General features: G+C 46.7%; 5 protein-coding genes across 5 annotated transcripts; 3 read left to right on the top strand and 2 right to left on the bottom strand.

Annotated features, from left to right (window-relative positions):
* Positions 1 to 47: 47 nt before the first annotated feature.
* Positions 48 to 2,148, top strand: SPPG_02018 (uncharacterized protein). The gene is made up of 12 exons (XM_016750324.1): positions 48 to 132; positions 208 to 273; positions 338 to 512; positions 582 to 675; positions 743 to 845; positions 916 to 1,035; positions 1,095 to 1,156; positions 1,220 to 1,398; positions 1,453 to 1,519; positions 1,594 to 1,732; positions 1,799 to 1,927; positions 1,989 to 2,148. Exons 3-12 carry the CDS (start codon positions 341 to 343, stop codon positions 2,088 to 2,090), a joined length of 1,167 nt encoding a protein of 388 aa, XP_016610978.1. The 5' UTR covers positions 48 to 132; positions 208 to 273; positions 338 to 340; the 3' UTR covers positions 2,091 to 2,148.
* On the bottom strand, positions 1,933 to 7,063 carry SPPG_02019 (uncharacterized protein). The gene is made up of 26 exons (XM_016750325.1): positions 6,871 to 7,063; positions 6,657 to 6,821; positions 6,413 to 6,572; positions 6,203 to 6,332; positions 5,981 to 6,148; positions 5,807 to 5,926; positions 5,639 to 5,749; positions 5,486 to 5,579; positions 5,285 to 5,406; positions 5,091 to 5,228; positions 4,981 to 5,025; positions 4,765 to 4,913; positions 4,563 to 4,693; positions 4,390 to 4,502; positions 4,186 to 4,329; positions 3,979 to 4,128; positions 3,834 to 3,905; positions 3,740 to 3,762; positions 3,650 to 3,679; positions 3,511 to 3,595; positions 3,362 to 3,455; positions 3,204 to 3,299; positions 2,921 to 3,135; positions 2,371 to 2,857; positions 2,246 to 2,301; positions 1,933 to 2,183 (listed from the first exon to the last, which is right to left on the bottom strand). Exons 1-26 carry the CDS (start codon positions 7,007 to 7,009, stop codon positions 2,172 to 2,174), a joined length of 3,249 nt encoding a protein of 1,082 aa, XP_016610979.1. The 5' UTR covers positions 7,010 to 7,063; the 3' UTR covers positions 1,933 to 2,171.
* An 805-nt stretch (positions 7,064 to 7,868) lies between these two features.
* On the top strand, positions 7,869 to 9,623 carry SPPG_02020 (uncharacterized protein; the record flags this gene model as incomplete). Its single annotated transcript, XM_016750326.1, has 7 exons — positions 7,869 to 7,902; positions 7,989 to 8,345; positions 8,413 to 8,553; positions 8,609 to 8,900; positions 8,971 to 9,147; positions 9,215 to 9,250; positions 9,322 to 9,623. The coding sequence occupies 7 exons, from the start codon at positions 7,869 to 7,871 to the stop codon at positions 9,542 to 9,544; spliced, it is 1,260 nt and encodes a 419-aa protein (XP_016610980.1). The 3' UTR covers positions 9,545 to 9,623.
* SPPG_02021 (DNA repair protein) lies at positions 9,482 to 11,162 on the bottom strand. The gene is made up of 8 exons (XM_016750327.1): positions 10,912 to 11,162; positions 10,733 to 10,849; positions 10,511 to 10,671; positions 10,432 to 10,450; positions 10,275 to 10,369; positions 10,100 to 10,217; positions 9,936 to 10,035; positions 9,482 to 9,881 (listed from the first exon to the last, which is right to left on the bottom strand). The coding sequence occupies exons 1-8, from the start codon at positions 11,105 to 11,107 to the stop codon at positions 9,830 to 9,832; spliced, it is 858 nt and encodes a 285-aa protein (XP_016610981.1). The 5' UTR covers positions 11,108 to 11,162; the 3' UTR covers positions 9,482 to 9,829.
* Positions 11,163 to 11,273: 111 nt separating this feature from the next.
* SPPG_02022 (uncharacterized protein) lies at positions 11,274 to 12,143 on the top strand. Its single transcript, XM_016750328.1, has 3 exons — positions 11,274 to 11,346; positions 11,495 to 11,767; positions 11,875 to 12,143. Exons 1-3 carry the CDS (start codon positions 11,302 to 11,304, stop codon positions 11,944 to 11,946), a joined length of 390 nt encoding a protein of 129 aa, XP_016610982.1. The 5' UTR covers positions 11,274 to 11,301; the 3' UTR covers positions 11,947 to 12,143.
* The last annotated feature ends 57 nt before the right edge of the window (positions 12,144 to 12,200 follow it).

Here is a 12,200-nt window from a genome sequence, read left to right on the forward strand (position 1 = left end):
AACTATGACTAAGCCAACCATTGCTGGAAGCTGGCAAGCCTACACGTAAAGTTGCAAGCGATCACCTCAAGCTACTTGTATCCCCGTTCATATCGTCACCGAAAGGTGATATATGTCATAACTTAATAGCTGGTACATAAGATACTTTGTTTCGTCTTTACAACGGCATCTGAAACCGTGCATCCATATCTCAAATTGTGGATAAAGACCATTAGGCACATCCACAGCTCGATTTGCGGATAGAAGTTATTAGGCAAACCAGAACCACAGCAGGTAGCGCGAGAAAGAATATTGAGCAGAAAATACGATGTTGATTTAAGTCCCTCCTCCCCTCTAGCCAATGGGCTTGAATGGCACGCATTCGGAGCCAACAATATCAAACGAGACTTCCTCCAAAACAGAAGGTCACTCAAATGCTGGCCAAGATGTTGGGCCACCACCGAACATGCTCGACGTTTCGGTGGGAGACGAGCTTGAGGCCTCTCCTTGGGCCATGATTGAAAGCGATCCTGGTACTTCATGGACATTATCCGGCATGCGTATCTACTACTAACATGATCGCTCATTGTTCGCTCAAAAAGGGGTGTTTACAGAATTGGCGGCCAAAATCGGCATTAAAGGGGTAGTAGTGGAGGAAATGTTTGGACTTGGCGAAGAATGTTTTGAACCTCTGAAGTAGGTCGTATTGCGAGGAGTTCTTTGCCATCCCGATGTTTAAGCACTGTAATGACCATATTCTCAGACCTATTTATGGGTTGATTTTCCTCTTTCGCTGGCGGGATGCGGACACAAACGAGAGCGACGTGCGTGGAGACATTGCAAATGATCTGTTCTTCATGAACCAGGTGAGGCTACGACTTTGGCCCCTCCACTCTGTCTACTAGAGAGATACCAATCGGATCAACACCGGCACAGGTCGTCGAAAATGCATGTGCTACACAGGCGCTGGTTAGCATCGCCCTCAATTGTGACTTTCTTGACATCGGTGAGGAGCTATCGCGCTTTAAAACTTTCACCCAAGATTTTACCCCCGCGGTATGTGGTCCATGATCAGGATGTATTTCTGCACTTGGCAGCTAAATGTAATTATAAAGATGAGGGGTTTGGCATTGACAAATAGCCATCTGTTGCGAACAGCGCATAATTCCTTTTCAAGGTGACTAATAATGAGCGTGGCTCGCACATCTCAGATCCCTAACCCATTTTGCCTCACTATTAGACAGACAGACCTACCCGTGCTCGACTATCCTATACCAGAAATCCATAAGAACCCCGGGTCCCGAAAGCGAAAATTATCAGAGACAGATGAAGATGCACCTTTTCATTTCATTAGCTACGTACCAGTCAATGGGATCGTGTGGGAACTGGATGGATTGAAACGAGCTCCAAAGAAGCTAGGTGAGCCCGCGTGATTCTTGTTCTAATAACGGTACTAATCGTGTTAGAATATAGGCGAGGTACCTGATGGCTGTAATTGGATTGATGTCGTACAACCTGCAATTCGAAAACGGATGGAAAGGTACATTTAAAGAAGCGTCAAGGCACCAGGACCTGGTCAACCTCTGACTGACGTACTTTTTGTCATTCTATCAGATACGAGAATGACGCGGTAGAATTTAGCCTAATGGCGGTGATTAAAGATCGGATTGAAACCTTGCGGGAATTGCAAGAGGACTGTGCTCGTTCACTGTCTGCGGTTCGTGAGCGTCTGAGCCATGAGGAGTCTGGACTGGTATGATACGAACCCAATGGTGTCAGGTGACACTGTCATGGTCTTTATAACTTGGAAACTTCGTAGGGAATTCATCCGGACACTGCAAGTAGCCATTTGAACGAGTTGAGGGACACTATGACCAAGTTGGAAAGTCAGCAACGTGCAACCCAACGCGATCTCGAAGATGAGATAGCAAAACGTGAAAAGTATCATGTAAGCGGTGATAAAATAGTCGAATTGTACACGTTTATAGCCACTAATAAGGAACATTTAGGCGGAAAATGTGAGACGAAGATTCAATTATGGCCCGTTCATTCGGAAATACATAGAAATTGTGCATCGAAGCGGATTTCTTGAGGATCTACTGATCGCATAAAAGCACAATTTTGGGTCGATCTGTATATAAACGAATATAATTATGATATTTTAGACTATGTACAGGTGCCTTCCAAGCAGCTCAGTCAGAGTCCTGCGGGGAATGTTATGAGAAATCAAGAGCCAATCAAGAATTGTCACAATAGAGTACAATACCTCAAGGACCCTCCTTCGCTTCGGTTTTGTTGAAAATCCCATCTCCTCGTCGCTATCTGTGGACACCACCAAATGAACATCAGTTCCGAGGGACAGAATCTAACTCTGGGGACATTGAACGTTACCGTTCATGCGTTCGGTGGATTGGACTCCGGTCGCCGTTGCGAGTGGCTTGGCGAGGAAGGAGTCAGTCGGCCTTTTCGTTTGTGTCGAAGAAGGGTGCCGCCGGTCTGTCATGAAATCATCCTCGAAGAGATTTGCCAGGTCCTGCCCAAACCGACGCAGAGCTTCATTGGCTTCTTCCCTGCCGTGGTCCACTTCTGAGTCAGTATCAGCCGAAGGTCTCTCAATGTTATCATCGCTTTCACGAGAATCATCCGATTCATCACTGCTGCTATCATCTACTTCTGCATCGCTACCGTCACTAAGAGACGAGCTGTTCTGGTCATCTTGAGTGGTGGCTGCTTTGGCAGGTGCCGCTCTCGACGGTTTTTGGTTTGCCAGAGCCGTAGCTACTGCTGCTCCATGAAGCTTAGCCATTTTCACGCGCCGCTCCGCTTCCGCTCTGAAAAACTCTTCATCGCCTTCAGTGTCGTCACTGTCTTCAATATACTGATCAAATTTGATTTAAGTTTTTCACAGAGGGCATAGTGCGTAGAAATGCGATGTACATACCGCGGCCGACTTATATATCTTTGGCTCTTGCTCTTTCGCTTGCCGCCGTCGTGAACCCGAAGACTTGCGCTTATTCCGTCTCTTTCGAACCATCTCAGAGGCGGGTTTGCTACCTTCCATCCCTACTTGCATGAAGTTAACGATCATCTCTCGATTGGCAAACAAATCGGCTGTGGGGATGCTCGACGGAATGCGCCACCATGTGTCGTATAACTCTGGAGTGTTGGTGAAGAGATTTCAGTGCGTATTTGATGATGAGACGGGGGAAGTGTGTGTGGCGTACCTTCGACCTCCTCGAGCTTCAGAAGTCTGAGTAACAGCCTGAGACGAGTATTTCTCTTCAAGGCCTCTTTTTTCTCTGGAACGCTTCCCTTCATATCTGTTCGCTCGCGATCAGCACAGGACATGAGTTCAGTCCATTGCCGACCGTTCATTTCTTACCATATGATTCCGCGCTGACCTCGCTCGAGAGGAGTTCTGGCCCACCATCCGCGGGGGGTCGGCCAACTCGCATTGTTGCCGCCTCGAGAAGACTCTGAATCCTTTCATCAGCGTCAAATTCCAAAGAGAACCACGTAAGCACGTTCCACCTCCTTGACCCATTCTAACAGGTGTGTCTCTTCCTTTTCCAAAAGCAGCGCCACTGCCACCTGAACTTCCTGGCTCCATGTTAACCTAAAAAAGATACATGAGAATTGTACAAACAGAAGATATGATAAATGGACTTACCCCGGCTTCACCTCGATCTCCTTCACTGGCCTGTAATAGACGCAGAACATCAATCGTAAGGACTTGGTGATTCACGCTAGTCGGACTTACAAATCTTTATCAGCAGACGGAAGCTTTTTTTGGCAAGGTGGAGCGACGTTAGATATCTGTTAGTTGCATTAACCACAATCCATCAGTTACATACTTGCTCGCTTGTTTGTAACTTGCCACCATTTTCGATTCGTTGACAATCTGCTTTCGTTTTAGGGAATAGCACCTGTTTATTGGTTTATCGTTAATGTAAGTTGAGAGCTACGGGAAAGCTTGGCTTATAACGAGGCTCTTCTTACCTCCACCAGTAATACAGGGTTTTTTGCCGCCTTTTTGAAGAATTTGGCAAGCATGTACTTGATAAATCCGTACAATTCTTTGTGTGACTTAGTCGATGGCAACATTCGGATGTCGGTCAGTATGCGATTGAAGAGCTCTAATGTTGACAACTGTACCGACGTCAATCATTCGTGAGTCAGCAAATCTTCCCATTTCTGGACACTTACCTTGTAAAAGAAAGCTTCAGCCTTACTTTTCACGAAGATTCGATGGAACATTCGTGTAATATGATCAATAGAGCGTTCGTCAATCTCGCGGTAGTGTTTCAGTAAGGCACAGTATGTGCTGACAACTGATTCGGAAGCAAACGCCTAGTGACCGTTGAGTACATGTTAGTGGGCACTTTCTGCTGGACGTTCCTTTCTACCCACCGACTCAATATCCTCAAATTTGAACTGGCGCTCCACATAATCAGATTTTTGTGGCGCCACAGATTCCTCCTCCCCGGAGTCATAATCTTGAGTCACATCGGGTTCAGTGGAGTCTAATCAAGTTTTGACTGAGCCTATATCTCTTAAAAACCAGCAAACGATGTCAGTCATACCTTGAACCGCAGGTGCCTTCTTACTATTTCCTCCTTTTTTCTTGCGAGTAAACATGATACCCTTGTTCTTGGCATACGCTTCCAGCATTTTAAGGAGTATATGAACTACTTCAACAAGCGTCTTCAGGTAGCTGGCAATGATAACGGTACAAGTAAGCCTTGAGAGGGACGAAATAAAACTCAAAACCTTTCGCAACGGTACCTCAAATGCAATGGCCGCTTAAAATTCTTGACCAGGCTTACAACCTGTTCAATGCTAGCGTGTTCGTAGTACATATTGCTTTGCATGTTCTCGGATGCTTCACGATACTCCTCGTTTGTAGATGCCGACATCGCGTCCAGTACTAGAAGCTGGTTGCATCAAGTCCACATCAAAAACCGTGCGTATGTTCACAATGATACGGATGTGCATGCGTACCATGTGCTTTAGGCAGTCCATTGCAAGATATAACTCTGTCCATCTCTGAATCCAATTATGCCGATCAGATTCGTATTGGACAACCGCATTTCCAAATCCAGTCAGGCTACCTTTTCGTCCTGGGACATTCTCATTCGCTTGAACACGAATTGCAATCCCCGCATATTCAAGAATCCAGTGACAGTGTCGAAGTCAAGCGTCCCTTCGGTTGGAGTCGTTCCGATGTCCTGCACCGATTTTCGACTTTGCTGTAGTAAGTTTGGTAAGAAGGGGTGCAATATCCGTCTTAACGTGTGTCACATACCCGCAATGCGCACAGCTGAAACTTTAGAAAGAAAGAGCACAGCCAGAAAAAACGGGCATAATGGTCATCCTGTACTTTATCTCGTTCCATATCAAAGTCTCGCTTAACGCACGACATGAGACCTGCAAGAGTAGTCAAGTGAATCGTGATCAGGTGAAGTGGGAGTCTTGAGGCTTATAGATAGTGTGCGTAAAAACAAACCATTGAAACAGTTTTCCAGGAAGTCCTTTGCAGTCCGCTCGTATATTCGAGCTGCCTCTGCGCTCCTGATACCGCGTTGCTTCTGATACTCGTCCTGCAGTCAAGTACAGTGAGAAGCCTTTCCCATAAGGTTATTAGAAAAGTGCATATCACCTGCGGCATCCCTTTTCGTTGACCTCTATTTTCGGATTTGTCCTTATCAAGGGCTTCCTCCACCGAATTCAACGCCGATGCCGGGTTATGTACCGTAAAAGTTTGTCCGTCCTACTACGATTTCAGACTCGCAACCACCACAACCGTAATCAGGGAAAGGGTACCTACACTAAGTTTAAAAGACAACGTCCCTCCAAATCGAGAGTGCCGCGATGCCGGTTTTCGTGCTTCTCGTCGTTTACGTCGTTCCTCCTCCTCTAAGAGCCTAGCGAGTTCGATCGACGCAGTCTATATTCTCATAAGCATTGACGACTATGGTAGTGGCATAGGAGGGGCAATTACCTTGCTTTCCGCCAATATCGCTTCCGGATCGCGCTCCAGGAAAAAGTAATAGAAAACCTCCATCAAAATAAGATTCCACTCGGCATATTCACGTTGATCCATCGACCCCGCAAATGAAAGTAGAAGCTGTATGATGTCCGCTTTTTCCATGCATTGGATTAGGTGCTCCTGTATTCTGGCATCAGATGACTGACCCGCCTGATTGTGTCGCTCATGGCTCACCTGTAGAGTAGACTGCATGTACTTCTCCGTTGTTGACGTCACTGCTGCCTGTACATCTTTAATGGCCAGCAAGTTACGGAACAGTGTCAATATCAAGCCAATCAGGCCATTATCCCTGTCCGATCGATCTCTAAAGGCGTCGAGAAGTCACTAATTTAGTTCCTCTACATCACTGCAATTTCGATGATTCGCGGCATTTCGCGTACTAACCTATGATTTACAGAAAGCGGTTTGAGCAGCTCCTCCAGAATTGCTGCCAACACGCCCTCCTTCAAGAATACTTCTTTGTATCCTCGTTGTATTTCCAGGAGCTCTGCAGCATCAGCAGACGTAGAATCTACTGGCCATGTCAATGGGATAAAAAGCTGCACTAAACAGACAGAAACGCGTGTTATGGCCCATATATTAGGCAACCCTTGGAAACTACCAGAATACGATATGCCCTCAAACTAACCAACTGCCTGGGCAATCTTGTCCTGGTTTGCAGCATGTGCATTCATAAGAATCGGTATCAAATCCGTTTGAAGTATCTTCCAGCGGCCAAGGGCACGGACTATATTCCTTTCCTTCGAGAGGGCGTCCTCCTTCCGCAGAAGACGCTTAAGGTCACGCAAACAAGCTATGGCACATGAGTAATTATAACTATGGTCAGCTCCTCTAGTGCGTACCTAGCGCTTCGTCGCCCATGACATATTGCTTCTCGAGCACGGTTTGGCCATCTTTGCCCAATACTTCTTTCTCCTCATAGCCGCCCAGTGCAGCACATATCGACAGCAGGTGAGAATGCTGCGTCTCTTCTTCGTCCATAGTTTCAAATTTTAGGGAATGTACCTTCCACAAGCCTAAAGCCCGAGTTAACAGTCAGGCAAGGACAGCGATGATGACTCATCATATGTCCATCGGTTCGGACATAGTCTGTGATCGATCACGTAAGCTTACCTCCGCAAGCTCGCTCTCGATACTCCCACGGCTGGGAGGGCCTGCACGGACCTATGGCGTAGCGAATCTTGGTGTTGGTAAGTGAAGTCAATTTTGTGTGTCATAGGTTTCAGCACACTTCTCTCGCTATGAAGGTCAGGAACCGGAAAGCCAGCTTCCCTTGCTGCCTTATGAGAATGAGGGCGATGGTGTTACTTCTGCTAATGTGGAGGTTCATCAAGGCTCGGGGAGCAAAAGGTGTCTGCTCAATCGTCTCCACATGGGCTTGGGATGCCTTCGGTGGTAGAGATCCTCAGGGGCAAAAAAGGACAGGAAAATTAGGTCTTTCCTGATGTCTAATATGGAACTAAATCGGAATACAATGGTTTGAGTCAGATGTCCGAATGCCGATTGAAGTTTGAATTGTAACGATGTTCACACAGTCCTTCTCGCATTTATCGTCCCTGATTCATCGTCCTCACATGCACGGATCATAACTCTGCGCTTGTTCTAGATTTGAAAAATGTTTTCGTCACCACCAGGTTGTTGAGACCTGCCACAAAAATATCTTGAATGAACGTAGCAAGCGTAAGAAGGGGAACTTCTAGTGTGGGCATTTTCCCAAGGTTCAAAATAATTGGTTTACACCAGCCAAATATCAGTCTTCAGTGCTCCCGAGAAGGCTTGTCCATTAATCGGGATATTCGACTCGCCAGCCGGATACCCACTGAAGACACAAGCTGTCCATATGAGCAGCCAAGCTACTTACCTGCCTTTCCAGGGTAATTCAAAAACTTAGCTTCCAGCAAACTTCATGATACCTCAGCTCAATCAGATATTGTATAGCTAACCTATTAAATCTCACTAGATGTAACAGGGGATCTCTACAGCTTGCCTATGACAGAGCAGCCAGAAGTGCAGATTATTGATTGGCGTCCCTACTCTGGACAATGCGGGAGCCACTTCGAACTGGCTATCAAGTTGGAATCCGATGTGGCTTACACAATCTTTTCAGTTGCATTCGGCACTTGCGTTGTGACCAACGTCGATCATGCGAGGCTTGGCGACGGGTATTTGGTGTTGACCACCAACGTTCCAGCGTGGTCAGACACTGGATGGAACGGGGGGCAAGTGCCGGTGCATCTTATTATGCAACATGCTGGCCGCCCAGAAACCATTTATTCAGGTTGCCTGGGATCGTTTACTTACAATGAATACCTGGAGGGTAAGGAAAAAAAAAAATCGGTTGTTGCATTTAGGTTTTGTCAGACTCATTGTTTTGTGTCGTTTAGAACCCATTTTTACAAATTCCCGCGAATCGTCGCTCGAAGAGCCCTGGGAATTGGAGCCGCAGCCCTGCGACTTCTCATTCGCAAGCTCTCACCCATTAAGTCAAGCTGCACAAATAACCGATCTCTGTGAGGTCGACCCAAGTACGATGTTGAAGCTTCTCACTTGTCGAATCACCGTACTAACAATTACCGCCAGGCGCCCAGGCACCTGCGGGTGTGCTATGGCGAAGTCTTCCTCAGCTTATGGATAGCGCACACCAGTGCTCATCTCCTGAAGAGGACCCTACCACCTTTCCGAGTAACAAATCCGCTTCTGATACGGCTATGATCTTGTGGACATCCGAGCCCTCTTTGACGCCATCAAACTCGTCATCATCCGACTCTGCGGAAGTGACACAACTGCAGCCGTTGGCTCCTCTGTTTGAGACGGGAGATATAAAATATTGTATTGATGACTCAATTACTCTGATGGATACCTTGAGCAACTGGTAAGATGCTGTCAAGTATTTCAATAGCCATAGGAGAAACACGATTCGCCTTTAATGCCCAAGGGCACAGGTCCGCAACCGAGCGATTTGAATGTCGTCGTTTGGTTCAAGTTCGTAGCGAAAGTACTGGGGACACCGTGGTGTGTTCATTTGGTCCAGTACGTGAGGACCAGATCCAGCCAACGGACACGATCGTCTCATGCATCTTCTGGGAAGCTCGACGAGCATGCTTCATTACGAGTGTTGAGTAAGTGAACGCCCAGCCATTTCATTGCTCATCAAGAATTACTGTTGATAATATTCTCTTTAACCAGCTGCATATATCTGCTGGAATCGTTACTGGAAAAGAGGTACGTGGCTTCATTGAATCTTGGGGACTGTTGTCATACCACTATTATTTCCAACAATACCATGGTATTAGGTTTACAGTGGAGGAGAAAAATCGAATACGGCGCAATTTGGAGGCATTCCGTCCATCAACCATATCAAAAACAAAACCTGAAACCGAATCATTCTTCAGATTAATTATGAGTTTCCCTAAACCTCGTCCCCGGAACATCGAAAAGGATGTCAAAGTTTTTCCTTGGAAAGTTTTGAAAAGTGCTCTATTAAAAGTTACTGCAAAAAGCACACTATTCGCATAGGGCCACGAGCTATAAACAGTCTCCCTTTGTAGCAATTTGTGCTATTTGGGTAATAGTATCATGTTCTTGTATGTCCACAGCCTGTGTGCGGTTGCTGTATTCTATTACCAGACGCGAGCGCCATCCAGAGGGCGCCGGTGTCCGTGGTTTCCACTCTCCATCCTACCGCAATGGAGCAGATGTGGAAGACGAATGCTAGGGCGATTCTTGCCACCGGCTCCACCGCCTTCGGAGATACCTGGATTGAGGATGTAAACCGTCATTCGGTTCTCCCTTTAATGTAATTCATAAAGTCTCATATATGTTGCTGATACCACATGCGCAGGTTTGTTTATATCTAAGCGGTTGTTGAGTGAGAATGTACAAATGAACAAATAACAACATCACTCACTCGCCCGTTCCTTCAAGTAGTTGAGGCTCTCCGAACTTGTGTACGTGCGTTTCATCCGCTCTTCTTTGCCAGGTGCTAGTTCGCGTCTTTTTTCGCAATTCTAACATGAAAGAGTCACTTCAAATCCCGTAATATACCCTAATATTACAATCGGTTCTTCATACCGCTCAACTTTGACTTAAACTTTTTCTCTTTTCGTTCCTTCTTCTCCCTCTCCCTACTTTCGAACTCTCGATCCAGTGCCTCTGGGCTACCCCATTTCTCCCAAGCAAATTTCTCGACCTGGTGCCAGGCGCTTGTCAATCATGCTCACTTGCAGAAACTAGTGCATGACCTTACCTGAAAACGCAGATACAACAGCATATTGCTATATGTCGACTTGTGTGGATTTGGACGTTCCCAATGTGGTAAACGACTACTATCACGGAGTTCGCCTAGGCAAAATGCGGACTTGATCAGAAGATGGACAGAATGCGATGTAACAACAGGCGCGCACTCTCTGTCAAAAGATAATCCTAATCGAAAGTCAATAAGATCATCCACGAGAGAATCACGAAGGGGATGCAGACAACAACCTCTCTACACTCAGTTTTAGTCAACAGGCTATATTTCTCTGAATGTTTGTCTTTACAGGAACGGCACACCTCAATGCGAAAGTGCTTTTGGAAGTGAGGGTCAACGTCTATCGACTGACATGCCTCACATCGAGGGTTATTCTCCATGACCAGATCAATCGCTATTAAAAACAGGACGTTAGGGTCACAAGCATTCGGAAGGAAATGCGAAACTGGACACACGTGGCTCATAAACGACCGTCTTTTCTTCATGCTTTTGCTTCTTGGAATCTGGCATGCCTTGTTCCTCCAGAATAAACCCTCCTTTCGTATCCTTCATTGTGGCAAAGTTGTACTCGCCTATGTAATTGATAAACGTCGAGTACACAGACGATAACGGCGACGCTCAACGGGCAGCTTACAGTAGTTCAGATCAATTGCTCGTCTTTTTCTTTGTACGGCCGTCGGTTTGGCCTCGGCATTTACTGGGACAGAGCCGGTAACATTGGGCTCCACAGCTTTTGTAATGTTCCGCTGCTCCAGTCGCGCTTTTGCTACAGCCCGATTGTTGGCAATACGAGCTATTTCGTCCACAGATCTAGTTGTCTCTTCCGGCATCTTTCGACTGCGCTAACAGATAAGTATGGTATTTGTGTTATTTATTGTTGGAAATGGTCGCAGCGATCTGCAAGTGGACGACCTGAGCGGAACTTCAGATTGTCATAGTTCACGTGACGCCCACGCCACAGAATCTCAATTCTCGCCGAGCTTCAGTTGAAGACAACAGTTTAACCCATCGTGGAGTTGACACCATGAGAATCTTCAGACCCTTGCTACAGGCCGCAAAACTTAAGGAGGTAAGCTTTTGATCTTGCGCCGTATAGCCACCCAGCATTGCATATCGCGTGTCAGCTATGGGAAGCGGTGTTGAAGCGAGCTCCGGCCCAGTCGGTACAATAGTCATGTTTGGAGGACGTGCCTTGCTCACCCGCTGGTTACAATTAGACGACAGGCCTTTACGGCGTCCCCGTCCATCCCAACCCACGCCCGCACCTCATCTCCTTGTACCAACGCATTATTCATACTGCTGAGCGACTCCCCGCTGCCTCCGCTTACCGTCAGAGTGCCGAGGCTCTCGCAAAGCACCGATTGGCTGTTGTTGAGAAACATGAGGACGTTTCGGCTATTGAGCAGGAAATCCAGGCAGGCCAAATTGAAGAGCTCATAGAGCAAGCGGAGGATGAGCTAAAGCTTATACCCAAAATGATGGATTTGAAGGTAATGTGGATATGGAAGCAAGTGACCTACGACATGGTGGACGTTTGTCGGCCACTATGCTGGTCTTTTACGGACATGTATTTACTTACCCCTTCGCATCTTACTAGCCCTGGGAACCTTTGGAGGAGCCAGCACCTGCAGGCCAATGGGAATACTTTGGCAAGGGGAGAACAGCGTAGATAGTTTTACACACATAAAGACCCGATATCGATATATTGTTTGATGCTTTATCCTTCCGCTTCCTATTCTCTTGTTGCCCAAATGCGAGCTTTCTCTCGACAGCTATATTTATTAATCCAGCAGAATTCTTAACTGCGTTTGCGACGGTGCTTTGTAAACCTGAATATTGATATGGTCAGGTCATCAACCTTTTTTGGGAGAACCCCTACATATTTCGATCACGGTTATGGCCCGCTAGGGTCGAGCTAAGAGA

The sequence above is a fragment of the Spizellomyces punctatus genome, assembly GCF_000182565.1.
Source record: "Spizellomyces punctatus DAOM BR117 chromosome Unknown supercont1.3, whole genome shotgun sequence".
NCBI lineage: Eukaryota > Fungi > Chytridiomycota > Chytridiomycetes > Spizellomycetales > Spizellomycetaceae > Spizellomyces > Spizellomyces punctatus.

Coding starts and splice junctions, on each gene's coding strand:
- SPPG_02018 (XM_016750324.1), top strand. CDS start 341: ATGGGCTTGAATGGCACGCATTCGGAGCCAACAATATCAAACGAGACT. Junction 676..742: donor GAATGTTTTGAACCTCTGAA/GTAGGTCGTATT, acceptor CCATATTCTCAG/ACCTATTTATGGGTTGATTT. Junction 846..915: donor ATCTGTTCTTCATGAACCAG/GTGAGGCTACGA, acceptor ACACCGGCACAG/GTCGTCGAAAATGCATGTGC.
- SPPG_02019 (XM_016750325.1), bottom strand. CDS start 7,009: ATGGACGAAGAAGAGACGCAGCATTCTCACCTGCTGTCGATATGTGCT. Junction 5,750..5,806: donor CGTTGTCTTTTAAACTTAGT/GTAGGTACCCTT, acceptor AAATCGTAGTAG/GACGGACAAACTTTTACGGT. Junction 3,456..3,510: donor TGTTAGAATGGGTCAAGGAG/GTGGAACGTGCT, acceptor GAAAGGATTCAG/AGTCTTCTCGAGGCGGCAAC.
- SPPG_02021 (XM_016750327.1), bottom strand. CDS start 11,107: ATGCCGGAAGAGACAACTAGATCTGTGGACGAAATAGCTCGTATTGCC. Junction 10,850..10,911: donor AGCAATTGATCTGAACTACT/GTAAGCTGCCCG, acceptor TCAATTACATAG/GCGAGTACAACTTTGCCACA. Junction 10,672..10,732: donor GACGGTCGTTTATGAGCCAC/GTGTGTCCAGTT, acceptor TGTTTTTAATAG/CGATTGATCTGGTCATGGAG.
- SPPG_02022 (XM_016750328.1), top strand. CDS start 11,302: ATGAGAATCTTCAGACCCTTGCTACAGGCCGCAAAACTTAAGGAG. Junction 11,347..11,494: donor AGGCCGCAAAACTTAAGGAG/GTAAGCTTTTGA, acceptor GGTTACAATTAG/ACGACAGGCCTTTACGGCGT. Junction 11,768..11,874: donor CCAAAATGATGGATTTGAAG/GTAATGTGGATA, acceptor GCATCTTACTAG/CCCTGGGAACCTTTGGAGGA.